Source organism: Cricetulus griseus, chromosome 6 (assembly GCF_003668045.3).
Source record: "Cricetulus griseus strain 17A/GY chromosome 6, alternate assembly CriGri-PICRH-1.0, whole genome shotgun sequence".
NCBI classification, from domain to species: Eukaryota; Metazoa; Chordata; class Mammalia; order Rodentia; family Cricetidae; genus Cricetulus; species Cricetulus griseus.
In genome coordinates this window covers 79427323-79447297 of record NC_048599.1, presented here as the reverse complement: position 1 = coordinate 79447297, position 19975 = coordinate 79427323, and the positions used below count along the sequence as shown (strand labels likewise).

The 19975-nt window shown below is 33.7% G+C and overlaps 1 protein-coding gene across 1 annotated transcript; it reads left to right on the top strand.

The window, feature by feature from the left end:
• Nucleotides 1–482: 482 nt before the first annotated feature.
• On the top strand, nt 483–2405 carry LOC100765202 (leucine-rich repeat-containing protein 4C). The gene has a single exon (XM_035446102.1). It carries the CDS (start codon nt 483–485, stop codon nt 2403–2405), a length of 1923 nt encoding a protein of 640 aa, XP_035301993.1.
• The last annotated feature ends 17570 nt before the right edge of the window (nt 2406–19975 follow it).

Genomic DNA, 19975 nt, shown 5'->3' with positions numbered 1-19975 from the left:
TTGTCTTAATGTTCAGTTTCTCTGTGATTAAACGTCTGATTGTATGCAAAAGGTGAATGAATGCTAATTTGGGCTTTAGAAATATTTCTCTGTGAATATTGGCCAATGTAGCCTATCAAGAGCTATTAAATTTGTTTACTACAAAAGCTATTCAATCATTTGAATTAATTAAGTAAAAGCTAATGCAGACAAAGAACTTAAAATATTACCATGTTGTGAAAATTGAGTAAATGTTAAACATTGTTATTATTATCACCGTTTCTTTTGGTGTCTCAGCCAGACATATTGCTTAGTCATGGAAATATAACGATTAGGAATGCAAATAATTAAACTTAATGTTAATTTTACCAATAATGACTTTAGCTCATAGCTATGTCACTAGTAGTACTCTAGGAAGATATATGAAAAAGTAATACATTTTTGTTTCCACTGTTTTTCAGACTGTTTGAACTCCAGAAGGACCAACACCAGATAAATTATGAATGTTGAACAAGATGACCTTACATCCACAGCAGATAATGATAGGTCCTAGGTTTAACAGGGCCCTATTTGACCCCCTGCTTGTGGTGCTGTTGGCTCTTCAACTTCTTGTGGTGGCTGGTCTAGTTCGAGCTCAAACGTGCCCTTCGGTGTGCTCCTGCAGCAACCAGTTCAGCAAGGTGATTTGTGTTCGAAAAAACCTTCGTGAGGTCCCTGATGGTATCTCCACCAACACAAGGCTCCTGAACCTCCATGAGAACCAAATCCAGATCATCAAAGTAAACAGCTTCAAGCACTTAAGGCACTTGGAAATCCTCCAGTTGAGCAGGAATCACATCCGAACCATTGAAATTGGGGCCTTCAATGGTCTGGCGAACCTCAACACTCTGGAACTCTTTGACAATCGTCTTACCACCATCCCTAATGGAGCTTTTGTGTATTTGTCTAAACTGAAGGAGCTCTGGTTGCGCAACAACCCCATCGAAAGCATCCCTTCCTATGCTTTTAACAGAATCCCTTCTTTACGCCGCCTAGACTTAGGGGAATTGAAAAGGCTTTCATACATCTCAGAAGGTGCCTTTGAAGGTCTGTCCAACTTGAGGTATTTGAACCTTGCCATGTGCAACCTCCGCGAAATCCCTAACCTCACACCGCTCATCAAACTGGACGAGCTAGATCTTTCTGGGAATCATTTATCCGCAATCAGGCCTGGCTCTTTTCAGGGGTTGATGCACCTTCAAAAACTGTGGATGATACAGTCTCAGATTCAAGTGATTGAACGCAATGCCTTTGATAACCTCCAGTCACTAGTGGAGATCAACCTGGCACACAACAATCTAACATTATTGCCTCATGACCTCTTTACACCCTTGCATCATCTAGAGAGGATACACCTTCACCACAACCCATGGAATTGTAACTGTGATATCCTGTGGCTCAGTTGGTGGATAAGAGACATGGCCCCCTCGAACACAGCTTGTTGTGCCAGGTGTAACACTCCCCCCAATCTGAAAGGGAGGTATATCGGAGAACTGGACCAGAATTACTTCACATGTTATGCTCCAGTGATTGTGGAGCCCCCTGCAGACCTCAATGTCACTGAAGGCATGGCAGCGGAGCTGAAATGTCGGGCATCAACATCCCTGACTTCGGTTTCTTGGATTACTCCAAATGGAACAGTCATGACCCACGGGGCATACAAAGTGCGGATAGCTGTGCTCAGCGATGGCACATTAAATTTCACAAATGTAACTGTGCAAGACACAGGCATGTACACATGTATGGTGAGTAATTCTGTTGGCAACACGACTGCTTCTGCCACCTTGAATGTTACTGCGGCAACCACTACTCCTTTCTCCTACTTTTCAACTGTAACAGTAGAGACTATGGAACCTTCTCAGGATGAGGCACGAACCACTGATAACAATGTGGGCCCCACTCCAGTGATCGACTGGGAGACCACCAATGTGACCACATCTCTTACGCCACAGAGCACAAGGTCGACAGAGAAAACATTCACCATCCCAGTAACTGACATCAACAGTGGAATCCCAGGAATTGATGAGGTCATGAAAACAACCAAAATCATTATTGGGTGTTTTGTGGCCATCACACTCATGGCTGCTGTGATGCTGGTCATTTTCTACAAGATGAGGAAACAGCACCATCGGCAAAACCACCATGCTCCAACAAGGACTGTTGAAATCATTAATGTGGATGATGAGCTCACTGGGGACACGCCCATGGAAAGCCACCTGCCCATGCCTGCCATTGAGCATGAGCACCTAAACCACTATAACTCTTACAAATCTCCCTTCAACCACACAACAACAGTAAACACAATAAATTCAATACACAGTTCAGTGCATGAACCGTTATTGATCCGAATGAACTCTAAAGACAATGTACAAGAGACTCAAATATAAAACATTTAAAGTTACAGAAAACAAACAATCAAAAAAGACAATTTATTAAAAAATGACACAAATGACTGGGCTAAATCTACTGTTTCAAAAAAAGTGTCTTTACAAAAAAACAAAAAAGAAAAGAAATTTATTTATTAAAAATTCTATTGTGATCTAAAGCAGACAAAATTATGTGTATTCCTCAGAACCTGTTTTTGCTGCACTTAATATTTTCCCACAACTCCTTCTTCCCTTTCCTGATTGCCATATTTTTCATAGATCTCAATTCCCTAAAGAACTGGTCTAGGAAATTTTGTAAGAATTCTGTTACACTTTGAGATTTTTATGGTGAATTCTAGTGGTGAGATCCAGTCTATTTTGTCTCTTTCTCTCTCTAATTTTTCATTATTTTCTTTTTTCTTCATGCCCTTCTGAAGTAGTCCAATGGGGAATGCAATATTAGAAATAGATTTTTAAGAAAGAATGAGGAAAAATGCAAGATCTTATATTTTTCATGTAATAACCTGTTCTGTATTTATGAGGAGGACATTCTGTGGAGAAAGAAAAAAGTAAGCAAACAACAGATTAATTTACATATGAACATCTATAAAACCCATGACTTCAAAAAAAAAAAAAAACTCTAGAACCAGATTTGTAGTTCAAAAGCTTAAAATAAGATTATAAATAAAATATTGTTGGTTTTTCTGTACCTGGACATAGCTCATTTGTAGTCTGGCTCAAATTTGAGAAACCTGAAGGTAATTAGATTCCTTATTTTCTAAGAAAGATAATGCTACCGTTCTCTCTAGTCAAAGCATCATTTTTCTACAGGTCTCTGCTGCTTTGTTTTACTTAAGTTGGCTATCAGTATTCAAGGGTGCTATGATACTATGCGATTCTTTCCTTCTCAATAGGACTGCCCCTTGTAAATTTTTCAGATGGAAAGATAGAAATTTAAGAACAAAATTTATTTCAAATAGGAAGAAAATGCCAGTATGATATATTTGTATTTTTCTAAAGAAAGACCCATAGACCAGATTAAATATTACTACAAAATTGAGCATACTAAATCTCCTACTGTTGAAAAAGTAATTTTTGGTGCTGAGTGTTAGCAAATTTAGTTGAACTCATTGAAAATCATTAAAGAGCAAAATTGACTAAATGGTCACTCGGGTAATGTGGGTACAAAATAACAACATCTGCTTTCTGCCCTTGTATCAGGTCTAAGAATTATTCTCAGTGTATTACTATGCACTAGCATGAAATTTTGGTTTTTGAGTTGAAGACTATGTCCGGGCATCACAAAGTCTCAAAACAACCAATTATTATTATTACAGAAATTTCCTGGATTCATAGTTTGTCACATTTTTATGGCAAAGATATCTTTTTCTTTAGAATGCAGATTACCAGGCCTCAAGGGGTATGAAAATTTAATCCGGGTATCCTGGAAGCATGGGTCCATACAAAGAGATAAAAAGACTGGCGCGATGGTGATTTACTAAGACTTCCCTTAAAGGAGCTATGGAAATTTTAGTTAAGAGGACATACATCGGCTTCCAAAAAGAAAAAGGAGAAAACACTGACTGTGAATGTTAGCATATTCTTGATATTTTAATATGCTATGTATATGACCATTATCTTTATGTCCATGGAGCAATACAAAGGCAGGCAGGCAGGCAGGCAGGCATGTGCTCTTGCGTGCGCACACACAGACACACACTACTTTTTATTACCAGCCTTGAAACTTGCCCTCTCCACCAACGGGAGAAGACAAGGATGGAATAAATCGAGGAAAACACATCTCCTAATGGATGAACAACTTGAATACTTACATTTAATTCTACAGTCTGGAGCTCATGTCAGGTTTTGTGGTCTCCAGATGTGAAATACCAATCATTTCTAGCAAGGTAGGTTAGAAAAATGGAGGAAAGGGTAACAAATGGATGCAAATACACAAAAGTCTTTCTTCTATTTTGCAGTCACACACTCTGAAGACTTTTTCTTCTGTATCCCATTCTCTTTGCTACAAACACCATTCACATTTGCTTTTACTGTTCAGTAGACACAGGGAAAGGGAAAGGACACATTCACTGCCATTTGCTATGTATTGAATATATTTAATACTTTATTTTCCAACAGCAAATAAAATATGTAGCATGGCATGTGGGAGCATATATATACACACAGAGATGCAAACTCACACATACTTACACATTTGGAGTGTCAAACTATGTCTGTTATGAAGAAGAGTGGTACTAGTGAGCAAAGAAATGGGTCTTGCCTTCTCCACTTAGTAACTATTCCTGGTATGTGCTTATAAACTTCTGTGTACTGACCCATGGTAATTTTAAGCTTATGTTTATTATAAGGTTAGACATAAAAAGTTCTGACCATTAACTGTGTGGTGATTAAATAGTTAGTTATATTTAGTAAGTACAATGAAATCCAGGTTTTCACTAACAAAATATTGAGAACAAAATCTAGACTGAGTGATATACACATCCAGAATATTATAGTAGCTGAGGATATCATGTATCAGAAATAAAATATATTGATGGAAGATTTAAATTAATGAAATTAAGTTATATAGAAAATTCAAATTGTTTCACAACTAGTCCTTATTGCAGCTATAGGGATTAAAAGTGATGTGGTGATGTGATATATATATATTATATATATATATATATATATATATATATATATATATGAATAATGGAACTGGATAATTTTATGCATATTTGCTCATGAGTTCACTAATGACTTGGTTTGTTAGAGACCTATCCTGACTTGCTTGAGGAGAAAAGTCATGTATGATCACTGACATATCCTTGATATTCTTTCAGCCAAACAAATTCTGTGTATACTCATATTTACATCCTATGTAAAGTCCACTAACTGGCAGATACTGGCAGATTCTAACACACACACACACACACACACACACACACACACACACACACACCACTTAGAAACACCCAAGTTAAGGAAATCTGCCATCTGTGTGTGTGTGTGTGTGTGTGTGTGTGCGTGCGTGCGTGCGTGCGTGCGTGTGTGTGTTTGTGTGTCTGTGTGTGTGTGTGTGTGTTGGGGGCCCATCATGCACAGACATGTCTGAAAAGAAGATTATTTAACCCCTTGTGTAGATGTGCACACCTTGATAAAATGTTGGAAGAATTTGTATATCACAGACACATTCTGGTATAGCTTTAATAATTTTCTCTAATTTCCCAAATATTCTTGAATAAACTATCCTCATTTCTAATGCTTGACATAGGGTAATGGATCAGGGAAGAATTATGAGTAATTCTTAAGGAAGAAACAATATTGCTTCTCCGTGATAACTTTCAGTGTTAGGATCAGAGAATCAAAAATCTGAACGGTATTTAAGATCTGTAAATTATGATGTTACGAATAAGGATATGCCAGACAAGGACAAAAGATGGGTTAGTACCTTGGTCAGTGGAAAGATATAAAGTATTTTAATAATATGACTTAATAAAATATGAAAGACACATTAGGTGGTGGCTTTAGAGTGCACAACCTTTCCAGGGTATATATTAACCAAAGTAGTAAAAACTTACACATTCTATCTTCTTTCAATATAATCTTAATAGTATTTGGATAACTGGGAGTCTTAGATGAATATCTGCAAACACAGCACTCTAAAGCAATGCAAATTTTAAATGATGCATTCAGTTACAGCTCACTTCATGCTACATTTTTCAACCAGGAACTTGAAGTTAATTCTCTAATTCAATATCAGTGACAACATATGCATGCCTAGGATATGAGTCATATTTTTCTAGGAAGTGAATTGTTTCTTTTAAAATATATTATCACAAAGTCCAACCTTAAAAAAATTAAATCCTCCTCTCACAGCATATACATTTCATTATCTTATTAGAATTTGATTTCTGCAGAGCAGCTACTATTGCCAAAAAAAAAAAAAAAAAATCTAAAAGATTACCTTCTGAAAGCTGAGACATCTTTTGTTTCTATTATCTTAATAAGGTAAAACTGGGATTTCTTCAAGCTATCTGTAGGATATGAAGCAGTTCTGACACTACTGTTTTCCTATATTCTACCAAGATAAAGAATGAGATACATCTATCAGTAGAAGAGACAAGAGAGATTTTTAAAAATTAATATAGCATCCTTGTCAATCAGGACTTAAATATAGATAATGAATGAGGCATTCTCACAATGTATGCCGGTTCATATCATATTATTTCTTAAGAGAAGCTGTGACAAATTCTGAGACTTCAAGTTTTCTTACATAGAGACCTACATACAACTATATTTAAAATTGTATAGTTAAATTTTATAACAATTGTTCAGCGGTAGTAAGTAACGGAACTGTTCTTTTTACTTTTGCATTAAGTAAATAAAAATGAAAAGTGTTTGCTGCCAGAGAGACAATAATTGAAGCTATTTTGCTGAAAGTTCATTTTATTGAAAAAAAAATCTCTTTGGCAAAATTAGTTAACCATGTGTCCTCTGTGTAAAATATCATAGGCAAAACTTTGGAAATTCAAATCACAAATATCTTATTTATTGATATTTTCTCTAATTTAATTTTTCTTTGTAATTAATATTTCATTTATAAATCATGGAAGGAAATTCCATTATTTATAAAGAAGTCTACATTGGCAAATATTGTCAACTCTGGCTTTAATTGCACAAGTAATGTGTTTATTCTCTTTGCACTTGGTAGAGGAATATGGAGTAATTTTGTTTAGAGAGAAAATAGTCTCAACTGAGAAAATAAAGTCATTCTAACATATGACATTTAATACCAAAAACTTTCTAGAACATCCACTTAATACAAACCTAGCAGGGTTATCATAATGGAAATCCATTTAAATATTACTGCCTTAACCTTTGGATATACCAAAAAGAATTTAGAGTAAAAATCAGTAAATCTCCATACTTCTCCAGCCCTTGATTACCCAGTTTTTTAAAAAGTTAAAACATCATGGAATCTAGCAACTATTTTTCAAGTACATCTGCTAGCTTTGCACTTGGATAGTTCTCACTGAGAAATATAAATGAAGGAAGACAACAACAACAAAAACAGTAAAAAAATAAAGAGAAATATAGAGGAAATAAAAGTTTAGATGATACACATTAAAGTACAACCAAAGTAATTCTTATATAATATATGGATTACATGTTTTATTCTCTGCTTTATAAAATTTTTCAATAAATAATTTAAAATACTGAGGGCATATGGGTTTCTTTGGTAATGGAATCATTATGGAAATTTTATATTAATGAAACTTGCAAAAAAAAAAACTTCAAGGCAAATGTTGAAATGAAATTTCAGGTACTATTACTATTTCTTAGTTTTAAAAATTAAGCTCTACAAAAGGGGAGAAAAGGGGGTAATAAAATGTCACTTTCCAGTGTTGGTGGCACACACCTTTAATCCCAGCACTCAGGAGGCAGAGCCAGCTGGATCGCTGTGAGTTCGAGGCCAGCCTAGTCTCCAGAGCGAGTGTCAGGATAGGCTCCAAAGCTAGAGAGAGAAACCCTGTCTCGAAAAACCAAAATAAATAAATAAATAAATAAATAAATAAATAAATAAATAAATAAATAAAATGTCACTTTCCATAAGCTCTCACTGTGGCCAACTCAAATTTAAAACACTTCTCAGTTTCAGTGATCTCTTCCAGAATGAACTTCATTTAATCTGAGTCAAAACACATCAAGTCCCTATTCATTTGCATCTGAAAAATCACTAGTCTTGCAAACAAACCACTCTAAACAAATTAATGACAGCATTTATATACTCCACTACTCTTTTGTGTTTCAATTCATGATCTTTCCAGTGGGAAATCACATTTTATCCAATATTTTTATTTTTCAGCAGTATTTCTCATTTTTCAGCAACAGTATCAAGTCAGAGCCCATTTTCATTACTCAACATTTAATTACATAAGCTCCAGTTCAAAGATAAAAAGCTCAGGGAGGTGAGTAAATTATTTGCCAGGGTTTGAGTGGGTTTCTGTTTGGAACAGAGAATGATCTACAGTAGCTGTGTTTTTGGTTTCGGCTTAGTGAATTTATCAAGTACATAGCAAATAAAAACAAAGGAATAAATAGACAATATCATGAAGACAGATTAGCAGATAGGCAGCTCTAGTACATCCAACTAAAAAACATCAGATAGAGGTAGGTTCAGAAAGCTCCACTGAAGTACCCAGTTCTCCATCCAGAGAGTCTCAGAAACAGCAAAATAGAGTGTTGAGTTTACTCTGTTGAGATCTCCAAGTAAAAAGTAAAATAACTAAAAAAAGGTAGCATCAAGGGATCAGTCACTCCAGGTGCTCCAGCAGTGTGATCAGCAGGAACTCCTGATTGACAGGATCCTCTCAAATCTCCCTAAGTATGAGCTTCCAGCTTGTCTTTTCCAATATAGGTTGTTGCTGTTGTTGTGTAATTTTGCATTTATTTGCTTTGTACAGAGGATAAACAATAGTGACCTCTTTTGATATGGTTCACCTTCTAATTCTTCTGGAGGAAAGCATGTTTTTAATAACCTTACATGCTTGATATTTTACTCTCTCCTTTTCAGAGTTAGGTGATCTCAAATATCACACAACATATAAATATTTCTACATTACAGGGACTGTACTGGAGGTAGTTCCTCTTAACTGCTTCTCTTAATCCTCCTTTAATTAATTCTAGATGGAGAAAAATATGTATCATGATAGGTGGCTCAGGAAAAGAGATTATAAAAATTACCCTTCAGGAATAAGCTTCATTTGAAGAAAGGACCCTGGATTATGGGAAGCATGACTGGGTGAAAGGAGGAGAGCATTCATAAGGGACAATGCATTAAATCAGAAACTATGATTGGGACATTAAAGGGAATGTGAAAGGCTTACCATTAAAAACTGGAGAGGAATTTCATTAGGAAGCTAACTTCAAGCAAGAGTAAGCAAGATTCCCACCATTGGCTGAATGATAGAAAGGCCCAGAGAAGATCTGCTTTATAAATCTCCCAAAGAAAAGAAAAATATATCCTTTCAGGGGTTGTCAGGAAGTTTTACACTATGCCGTTTACTCTGGGACAGCCTAGGTGGCAAGTACATGGAGGAACCTGGTACTTGGTAGAACCCGAAGCTGGAAGCTGTGAGTTTGTGGTACATTACAGTCCCTTAACTCTCATAATCCAAGAGAGACAGTGGTTGGGGCATGATAACTGCATCGATGCTTGACCTGATTCTTTTAGGTTGTGGGATCTGCTAGTTTAGCATGATCAGTGTCTTAAAGGTATGGTCCCATGATCTAAGAAAGATCTAACATTGTTATCATTATTAACCTAAAGTGTACTTCCAAGAAGATGGACAATTTTCATAATAATAAAACATCCTTAAAAGATAAAGACAAGAATATTTGAAGACTTACATTATTGTATGTCTTATGAGAGACAGATACTAATAATCTAAGCTAATGAAATGAAAGTCTTTATTTGCCTGTAGTTTTATTTTGTTGACATTAGAACAAAAATACTACTAAATTCAACTAAGAGTAATTTGTGAAACTAAGAGAAGTTTGCAGTTATTTTAAACCTATTTTAGTAATTACAGTAAGAAATAATGATAAGGAGTTAAAAATAAAATATCACCAACTAGTCCAAATTTAGAAATAACATAGGGTCTCAGAAATTACAACTAAAGAGAACCTGTATTGTAGGAGGCTGCCGATGTAGTACAATCTGGGGAGTGCATGACATCATTCACTAGTATAAAACAGAGATTGTGGTACCTACTGCCTCTAAGACCAGTAATAGGAGGTAAAGGCAGAAGGAACAGGAATACTATGTCATCCTTTGTTACATAGGAAATATAGGCCAACCTGGCCTATATAAGACACTGCCATAATTTTAAAAACAGCAAATTTGTATTTTATAGAATAGGGGTTGCTTTAATTTTTTTTCTTTCTTTCAAACTTGAAAAAGTGAGAGCCAAGACTTTTAAATTTGACTGTCAAAATTTTCCTCAGTACTGCATTTCCTGGTATAAAGCATTAATGATGACTTGAAGTCATAAACAAATAATATTGAAAGGTTGATAGGTTGGTCCACTAGTGTATGAATCTAGCACAAGCTATTCACAGATTAAAGCAGGAGGATTATGAGATCAAGGCCAGTGTGCACATTTTAATGAGACCTTGTATTTTTAAATATAGAATAAATACTATATAATATGAATGTTATTAAAAACAAAAATATAATAGAAAGAAAAGACAGAAAAGTTAATGGGAAAAGTCTAAAAAGGAAAGTTTAATTTATATAATAATAAATTCATTTATACAATATACTTGTGGATTTTACTTCTAATAAAATGACTAGTACAGTTAATTTAGCACCAGACATAATTTAAGGTCTTGATAGACATACAGAATCAAGAAGCAAGTCATGTCCTTTGCAGCAGGGTAACCAGGTAAGATCAGTAGACCTGGATTTTTCTGGTTTTACCACTGAGAATTCTGCTCTCAGAAACTCCTCAGTCTAGGGCAAATCACTCTCTTCAGCACCTTCCTTTTGATAATGGTCACTGTAATACCCTAATTTGTAATAATTTGGTTCTTCACTGGTTATGATGATGCAATAGAATATTAACCAAAAGTTAATATTCCACACCAATTGCTTTTACTAAAATTCTTAAATTATTTTTAGTGTGTGTGTGTGTGTGTGTGTGTGTGTGTGTGTGTGTGTGTGTGTGTGTGTGTGTGTGTTGTGTGCAGGTGTAACTTTGTGCATTTACCAGACAGACAATAAAGAGACATGAAGAGTGTCTGGTTGCTTGGAGTTGGAATTATAGGTGGTTATGAGGAGGTCAATATGGGTACTGGGAACTGAACTATTGTTCTGTAATAGCCAACTGCAAGTGCTCTTTATTGCTGACCCACATCCAGTTCAAACGCTCATTTGTTTCTTGAGTTAAGTCTCGGCTAGGCCAAAGACTAGAAAGATCAAATTCTCTAGGGTGGTGTTTTGACACCATTCTGTAGTTTGGCTAAACTATAATAAGCATAGCTTATCCTCCAGGAAGAGATGAGTTCTAAGATTGCCAATAATCATATTATTACAGCCACACATACCAACTCTGGTCTTGCAAAGTCCTTGAAGGTAGTTACTGTCACTTCCTGTTTAGAGAAGAGGGAATTTAAAGTGCTCTCCCTACCAACAAAATTAGAAAGAAAATCCAGGGCAAAGGGAAAGAACTAGAGCTTCCAGATGGTGACTGCAAGCCTTGTTTTAGAAATGGCATTTATTATTCAGAACACAAAATTGTGAACACTCTTCTTAGAATATTTCATCTCTTGGGTTCTATGAGATCATGTTCTCCTGAGAAACAGACATATCTCTGTTGAAACATATTTTGGGTATTTTATATTAGTTTCATTCTTGTTCAAGTTTACTGCTGAAGTTGTTAAAGTCAACCTTTTTGTCCTAAGTTGATTAATGGGTTTTTTAAAAAAATGCATAAAATTTCATTGAATTTCACAAAAAAACTTCAAATCCAAGGCATTATAGTATGACTACCATTCAGAGTTGAAAATAAATCAATCATCAACACTATTTTTGAAACAATTATTCAGTTTCAGGCACTTTATTTTTAGAGCTACATTGTAATTCACTTTTATATTCTAATCAAATGTCATTGAAGGATATCTATGAATAACACATTAGCTAAAAGATCATATTTAAGTGACTTTTCTTAAAAAAATTCCACTTTACTAACCTCAATAGTTTGGAACATTTTCAATATAAAATTTACATGGTGTCAATAAAATTTTCAATTAATATTTCTCAGAATACACCACCCAAAGCTGTCTGAAGTATAAAAAAAAATAGCCCTTAAGCTGTAAAATTTGTAGTTGACTTACCTAAACACATGCTTGTGACATGTTCCTATAAGGCAAAAGCTTAATTATATAATTCAGACATTAAATAAACAGTATTGAATACAAAAATATTTAATTAACTGAAACAACTACTTTTGACATGTCAAAGACTTTATGTAACATTAGTAGTTGGTTTTTACATTTTACTTTTGACAAATAATTTAAACTAAACATATTATGATAAAATAATAGGTGAGAAAATTAACTGATTAGTATCAACCAGCATGGAAATATACATAAATACAAGAGTGACAGAGTTAAAAAATATGCCTAGTTACTTTTTTTGTTGTGTAGAACTTATAGCTAATTTAAATGTTTACACCAGGGTCATATCTTTTCATTTAGTCACCTACTTCTGAAGCACTGATTCACTGTTCCATGCCAAGAATTAATAACATATTTGAAAATAAAATCAATAAAGTTACAGTCTTTGCCTACAGGAAACTTACAAATGTTATTTGTTAAACTGAATGCAAGAAGCATTCAGAAGGGCAACAACCAGGGGCTGTGGAACTCACATGAGGAATCTAAGTTGATTTTAACATGAGATAACAATAGATTTCTACCACCACAGGTGAAATGCAGTTAGCCTGGTGTAGGGCTACATGAGCATGCTGTCTAGGCACAAAGTACAAAAAAGTCAGTGGGGAGAAAGAATACAACACTATTTACATTATACGCAACAGAGTTCTTGACTTTGTTCTGTTGTATTTTTCAAATTATGCAAATTGGGGATTGCTAAAGACAAGTCTAAGAGAGATTCCTGCTCCTCCTATTTACTAAACAGAAGAGATACTGGACAGTGAGAAAAGAAGGGTATTAATAATTGCTGAATGACAAGTTGTTCCAGGGAGAATCAAGAGAGGAAGGGGACTTTTCTCATAGATTATCAGTATATGGAGTTTGAACAGTGGTGGGAAATCCCAAAAGAGCTGTTTGATAAGAAAATTTTCTGATCAACAAGTATTAACTGATGTAAAATTTGTAAAGGGTAATTTGTGTAAGTACCCATTATTTCATACAAGAATACAGTGAGCAAAAGACAGAACTGTGAGAAATAAGGACAGTTAGTAGATATGAAGACAAAGAGAAAGCCCATTGATTTTAAATGAGGCAAAAACATTTGTATCTCCAAAGAAAGCACTATGCTATGGGCATATTATTTTATTGTAATTAAAGTATAATTTTTCTAAAGTTAGATTTATAACTATAAAACGGTACAGGCTAAAACGAGGAAAGGCAGAGGACACAGTTAATCTTTTAATCATGATAACTGCTTTGATATGAAATTGCACAGTAGATAGTTGAGAATTCAATATACATACGGGAATTCATTCTAAATTGAGGTACTTTATTTCAGTGTAATTAGAGAGATTAGTACTAATGGATGCTCACTAACCAGATAAATCAGAAGAAAGGTCTTCTATGTTACTATTTCTGAGGTGTCTTGAAGAGACATCTAACTCTAGATAAGAAGCCAACCACAGACCAAAGTAAATAAACCAGAAATGTGAATTTAAGTTTTATTAGAGCTACTCAGAGATATGTAAGTTATAGATTACTTAGAAGAGTAAAAGTGACTCAACCTTACAAGAATTACTAAAAGCCCACTTTGGAGTGGGTGACAAGAGAGCTAGAAACCTGGAACTCACTAAACAATCTGCAGGCAGCTAAACAGATTGGAGTGTGTCTCTACAGGTAGCTCACCTTGTCTGAGACACTGCTAGGAAGTCATCTTTCTTGAGATTATACTTCAGCAGTACTTACCATATATACTTGCTTGTGAAGGGAGGGTCCTAGTGTTTCTGGTCAGTTTCAGGAACTTACTGAAAACATTGAGTTGTTTGCTTCTTGGACTTGAATTATGGACTGTTTCACTTATGGTTAAAATGTAATGTGTCTTCACTAGCTTCCCTCCCCCAACATGAAATACTTTGTCAGTGTAAATTATAACACTAAAAGGAAGTAATGTCAATCAAAAGAAGTTATGCTTCATTTTTAAGAGCAAAATATGTAGTTGTGGAAAAAAAAGTCAATACATATTAGCAAAATTTACAGGAGACCTATTAAGCTTTGATAATCAAAAGAAAATTGGTCATATTAGCATGAATTCCAACTTAATTAGGCACTAAGATATAACAGAAATCATTTATGGGTTCTTAAAATAAAAACTATCTTTTTAATTTAGTACATAATATATATATAAGCATAAAATATGATTATGTTATATATAGTTAATAAAAAATATAAAAACATATAATAATTTTATTATATCATACATATATATTCAGTAGTATATATTCAGCTAGACATAAAGATAATTTTCTGAGGAGATCTGGATGTTCTTCATATCCTGACAAGTTTGGTATCAGCAATGGTTTGAAAGAATTAGAAGCAAATGCTTTTGATAAGTTTCCTAAATGGCTAGTTAATCTACTTTAGCAATTTCATTCCACCCTTGATATATACTATATTAAGAAAATTTTCATTTAATTGAAGAACATTTTAACAAGAAATTCAAAACACTAGGAAGCCCACTATAGAATTGAAATTAGACTATCATGATTCAATAACTTATTAATTGATATCATAATAGCTTGTGGGAAAATGCCTAATGTTTGTAAAGAAAACAGATAAGAAATACAATGAATGGGGGAAAACAAAGGCTTTTCAACTTGTGATTACAATGTAAAAGAATTTTAGGGAGTATACTATGGCATCAATACATAATGAGTAGAATATCTGGAAAATCAGATTACAGAAAACCATATTGCTCTGAATACCAACATGTGGACTAATATGGAAGTTTCATGCCTCCATTTCATATGTCATGATGACCTTCCACTCAGTGCTTAGTTGTATCTTACTCATTATAGTCCAAGATCTAGTGGCTAGTGGCTTTTTTTTTTTTTTTTTTTTTTTTTTTTGGTTTTTCAAGACAGGGTTTCTCTGTGTAGCTTTGGAGCCTATCCTGGCACTCACTCTGGAGACCAGGCTGGCTTAGAACTCACAAAAAATCGCCTGCCTCTGCCTCTGCCTCCCGAGTGCTGGGATTAATAGCATGTGCCACCAACGCCTGGCTTCTAGAGGCCTTTTAACATATCTTGATACTGTTTCTGAGGGAAACAATATTAAGTTGTTAAGTGAATGCAAAGATCCGTACAGTATTTTTACATAAAAAATTTGTATATGATTTCAGCTCATAATGATATAGAAAATATACTTAAATAATACATGGCTATAATACCAATAGCAGGTTGCTAAAGGAGCCTTGTATATACTATGACTGAGTCACACAGAATAGCAAATATCTTTAAATCACACACACACAAACACACACACACACACACACACACACACACAGAATTTTCATATATAAACTAGAAACTTAATACTTAGAGTGTCTCATAGGAAAACATGCAATTATAAACTAATGCAAATCATCAAGAATTGTGAGTAAATAATTTCAAGTTGACCAAGAAAATAAAGGTGAGAATTGACACAGTGCAAATGACAGAAAACACCACACAAAGCAGCTTTCAAATAAAGCCTCTATTTCTAAAACTAAGAAAAGTGACATGACTCATCGTAAGTTTTTTTCTGTTTCTTATCACATACTTTGATTAACACATCACAGCAGAAGGAAGAAATCATCATTAAACTCTTCCTTATGAGGTCATAAAATACAACACATATTGTAGGGTTTATATAGACTTCTTATCTAGTTTACAATATAAATTTTTCATACACTTTTGATTAATTTTAATGCATAAAACTTCTAAATGGCATCTGCATATCTGTAATTAATCATACATACTACATACACTGCATTTTTGATTTCATAATTATTTTCACAGACATGTTTTCAAAGCAAATGGTTTATTGATCTTTATGTTATACCTAAAAGCTTCTGTTTACATGGACCATGATTATAAAACATGTACATATTAAAATATTTGCTTTAGGGATTTGAAAAATTGCTCAGTGTTTAAAATCTCTTGTTTTGCTGGTTTTCAGAAGACACTGGGATAATCTGCACCAGTCATATTGGGTGACTCACAATTGCCTATCAATGTGGTTCTAGGGATTCAATTCCTCCTGCTAAACTCTGAAGACCAGGTGCTTTCAGGAAAGAACATTGTGCAATATACATAAAATAAAAATAATAATACTAAATAAGTGTTAAAGATATTTGGTTTATAAAATTCTTTATTTAAACATGTGTGACAAACTCAGTAGATATATCTTCCTTTAATCAAGCCACAATCAATATATTTACCAATTTGACAATGAGTTGCATTCATAGGAAATTTTATAACACACATGAAGGATAAAGGAAATATTACAACATTATCAAATAAATGCTTCTATTGTAGCAACAACTATTTTCATTTTCCTCATCAAATATTTTTATTGCATAAATGGACAATCCTTCACTAATTATTAGTTTTTATTTGTCAGTTCCAATATTTTCTTTAAAGTGATTATTTTAAATTGTATGACTGTAGAATTTGTTTGAATGCATTTTTCTGAAGCTTCTTTGAAAATCAGTACATGTGAAAATCATGTACTTATCTTTCATGATTATATTTTCTTTTCTTTTACCTCATTCATACAAATTTCTTCAGTTTTTAATAACACGGGACAACAGTCATTTCTCCTTGGCAATTTAAACTTCTAAATCCATTCATTTTCTTCATTTGTAATTAGTCAACTTCTGACAAATATAAAATATGGAAGCTGTCTGTCTTCCAATGTATTGTCTTTCCTTTTAACTTTGCCTATGAAAGAATTATTAACAAACATGCTGTTTGTATGCTTATACCAATAGTGAATGAGGGAATATTTGGGTAGAGTGAGGGCACTAGAGGTATGCACAGGAAGGTCAGAGGAACATAGTAGGCTACAGGAAAGAAAACAAAGGAAGTATAATGGCATATATGTACAGGAATGTCACAGTGCAATTTGCTAGTTTTCATGCTAACTTTAAAAATTAATTCACACTGTCTTGCTCAGTTGGTAAATTGTTTTCTAAGCAGGTAATCTGACTTGAATTGTATTTCTATCACCTATGTAAACCATTCCATGTATGATGGTATGTGTTGGCAGTTCCAGATGGGCAGAATCCTGGAGGTTGCAGAAAAGCTACTGTTGTTTCATTCTTGAGTTTCAGGCTATCTAGAGAGCCTATCCTGGTGATCATGTTGTTGCAACATGAAGATAAACACCTGAGATTGTCCTCTGTCCTCCACATGCAATCATATATGAAACTACGCACACATTTGTGCATCTCTACATATTGGAACACACACAAACACACACACACAACACAACACATTTGTAAAAATTTTTGAAAAATAAGGAATAACTGAGGACACCAATAATATTTTAAAATTATTTAATTGTACCCAGGTCCATAAAAAGTCACAGAATCCACAAGGGTAATGGTGCCTAAAGCATTCTGACATTAAACTCCTTTTCTGTCTTAGAAAATATGTTTCAGAGTTACAAAATCGTATCAATGACCTGAAACAAAGATCTTGGGAACATAGTCCTTAAGGAATCCATTAGGCATGTAAAAGAATTAGTTGCAGGAAATAGAACTGGTATCTCTTGCTAAGTCATACCAAATCTTCTTCTCAGCTACATGTTTATAATGACTCTAATAACAGCTGATATCACATGGGTGCCTGGGACCTCACCACTTGTCTTCTATCTTATTGCTGGCAAGCAGTATGGATTTGTGGCAACTTTAGAACTGTCTATTATGATATGATGAGAATTCTGTCTTCATTTTGGTTTCTTATATAGTCCAAGTGTTATGATAAATGAAAAAAACTTGATTACAACACCAAAAAACAGAAGTCATATATAAAGATGCAAGGAGATTATAGTAAAATATGTTATTGCTTATTAAAAGCCTTACAATAACAGTAGAGAACATAAGAGGAAAATCTTGCAGAATATATCTACATTTGTTTCATTTCCCTCAAAATCATTGGAGCTATTTCTTCTACCTATATTTGTCATTTCTCCAGTTTTTCAAAAGAGTTAAAAGTCTCCCCAGAGCAGAATTCCAATTTTAATTTTTTATTGAATCATAAATTTGCAAATTGTAGCTGTACACCAATTACCGGTGATTTCTATGATATAAAAATTGTAGGAATCTTTAATATTTTTTTCATTGCATCAAGCAAATTAACTAGAATATCATGAGAATAAAAATAGAATGTTTTCCCACTAATATGTTCCTTTGCAAGGAAGAATATAAAAAATAATTCTTCTTAGAAATGATCCCTCGAAACTTTCTTACCATGTTAAGGCACATATTTGTATTGATAATATACTTTATGTAAGTGCAATTTTCCCAAAGAAAATGTATGGTATTGTTGTGACTTTTTTTCAGTCCAAAGTATTAGGAAATATAGTCAGGCTTTTGGAAAATGAGACAGGTGTTCAGCAAACCATGACAAACTGAATGGCTTGATTACTTCTCTGTGGTAGATCATTTGTTTTATTGTCTGTAATAACACAATTACACTGTGTTCTACTTCCATCTATAGTCACATCAAAGGAAAGATAAAAGAATAAATTAGGCTGCTTTCAAGTACATTTTGATAATAGTACCAGAGGATTTGAAAGTTGGCTGGCCAGTTGAAATGTACTCAAAATTCACTAAGACTAATATTGAATATATTTCAGAGTCTGACTTGATGTACTTCTTATTTTCCATATATATTCCAAGTGGTTTTGAACAGGTTCCATGCCTCCATTTGGAAAAATGAGCATTAAGAAAATTTTTGAATGCTTAATAACGTAAGAGTACAGATAAGAAAAGTGATTTTTTTTTTTTTTTTTTTTTTTTTTTTTTTTTTTTTTTTTTTTTTTTTTTTTTTTTTTTTTGCTTTTATATTTGTGTTTATTCTTCATTTAACTTTTAAAACACTACTATAGTTGAATATTAAAACAAAACAATAGCCAAGTAGTGAGGAAAGTGATTTTCCTCATAAAACTTTCTACCCTTTGACCTTCCCTCTCATTTTAAAGTTCCAACTCAACCTTTGCTTATACTAGCTCTCAATTACAAGCACAAAGTGTGATTTCTCTAAATAAATTATATTGTAATCCTATTTTTATTTCAGAGATTCTGGTTGAATTAGCTTACTATGCCAACACACACACACACACACACGCACGCACACACACACACACACACACAACCTATACACTTATAATTTAATCTATACTTTAGTGAAATTAATACAGTATAAACACATTGATAACTATACACAGGTTCTATCCTGATGAAAGATATAATGTGAGTAGGAGACAAGAATGAAGTTTCTGATGGAGGTCAAAATGAACTTGACATACAAAAGCAATGAGTAGAAATTTATACTACATTTCTGCAAATGATTTGAGATATTCTTCCATTTCAAATACAATATCTCTCTAAAATATAGCTTTATAGTAATACAGGTATTTCGTGTACAACTTGACATATGATTTCAAACTAAAATTCTTATTGATAGCTTAATGAATAAAATAGATACAGGCATAAAATACAAGTACACAACATAGTGACTAACTGCCAACTATGTGCCTTCATTGTACAAGTTAAGTGATTATCATAATCTTTTGAGGCTAAAAGAAGTTAGCACATTTCAGACTGG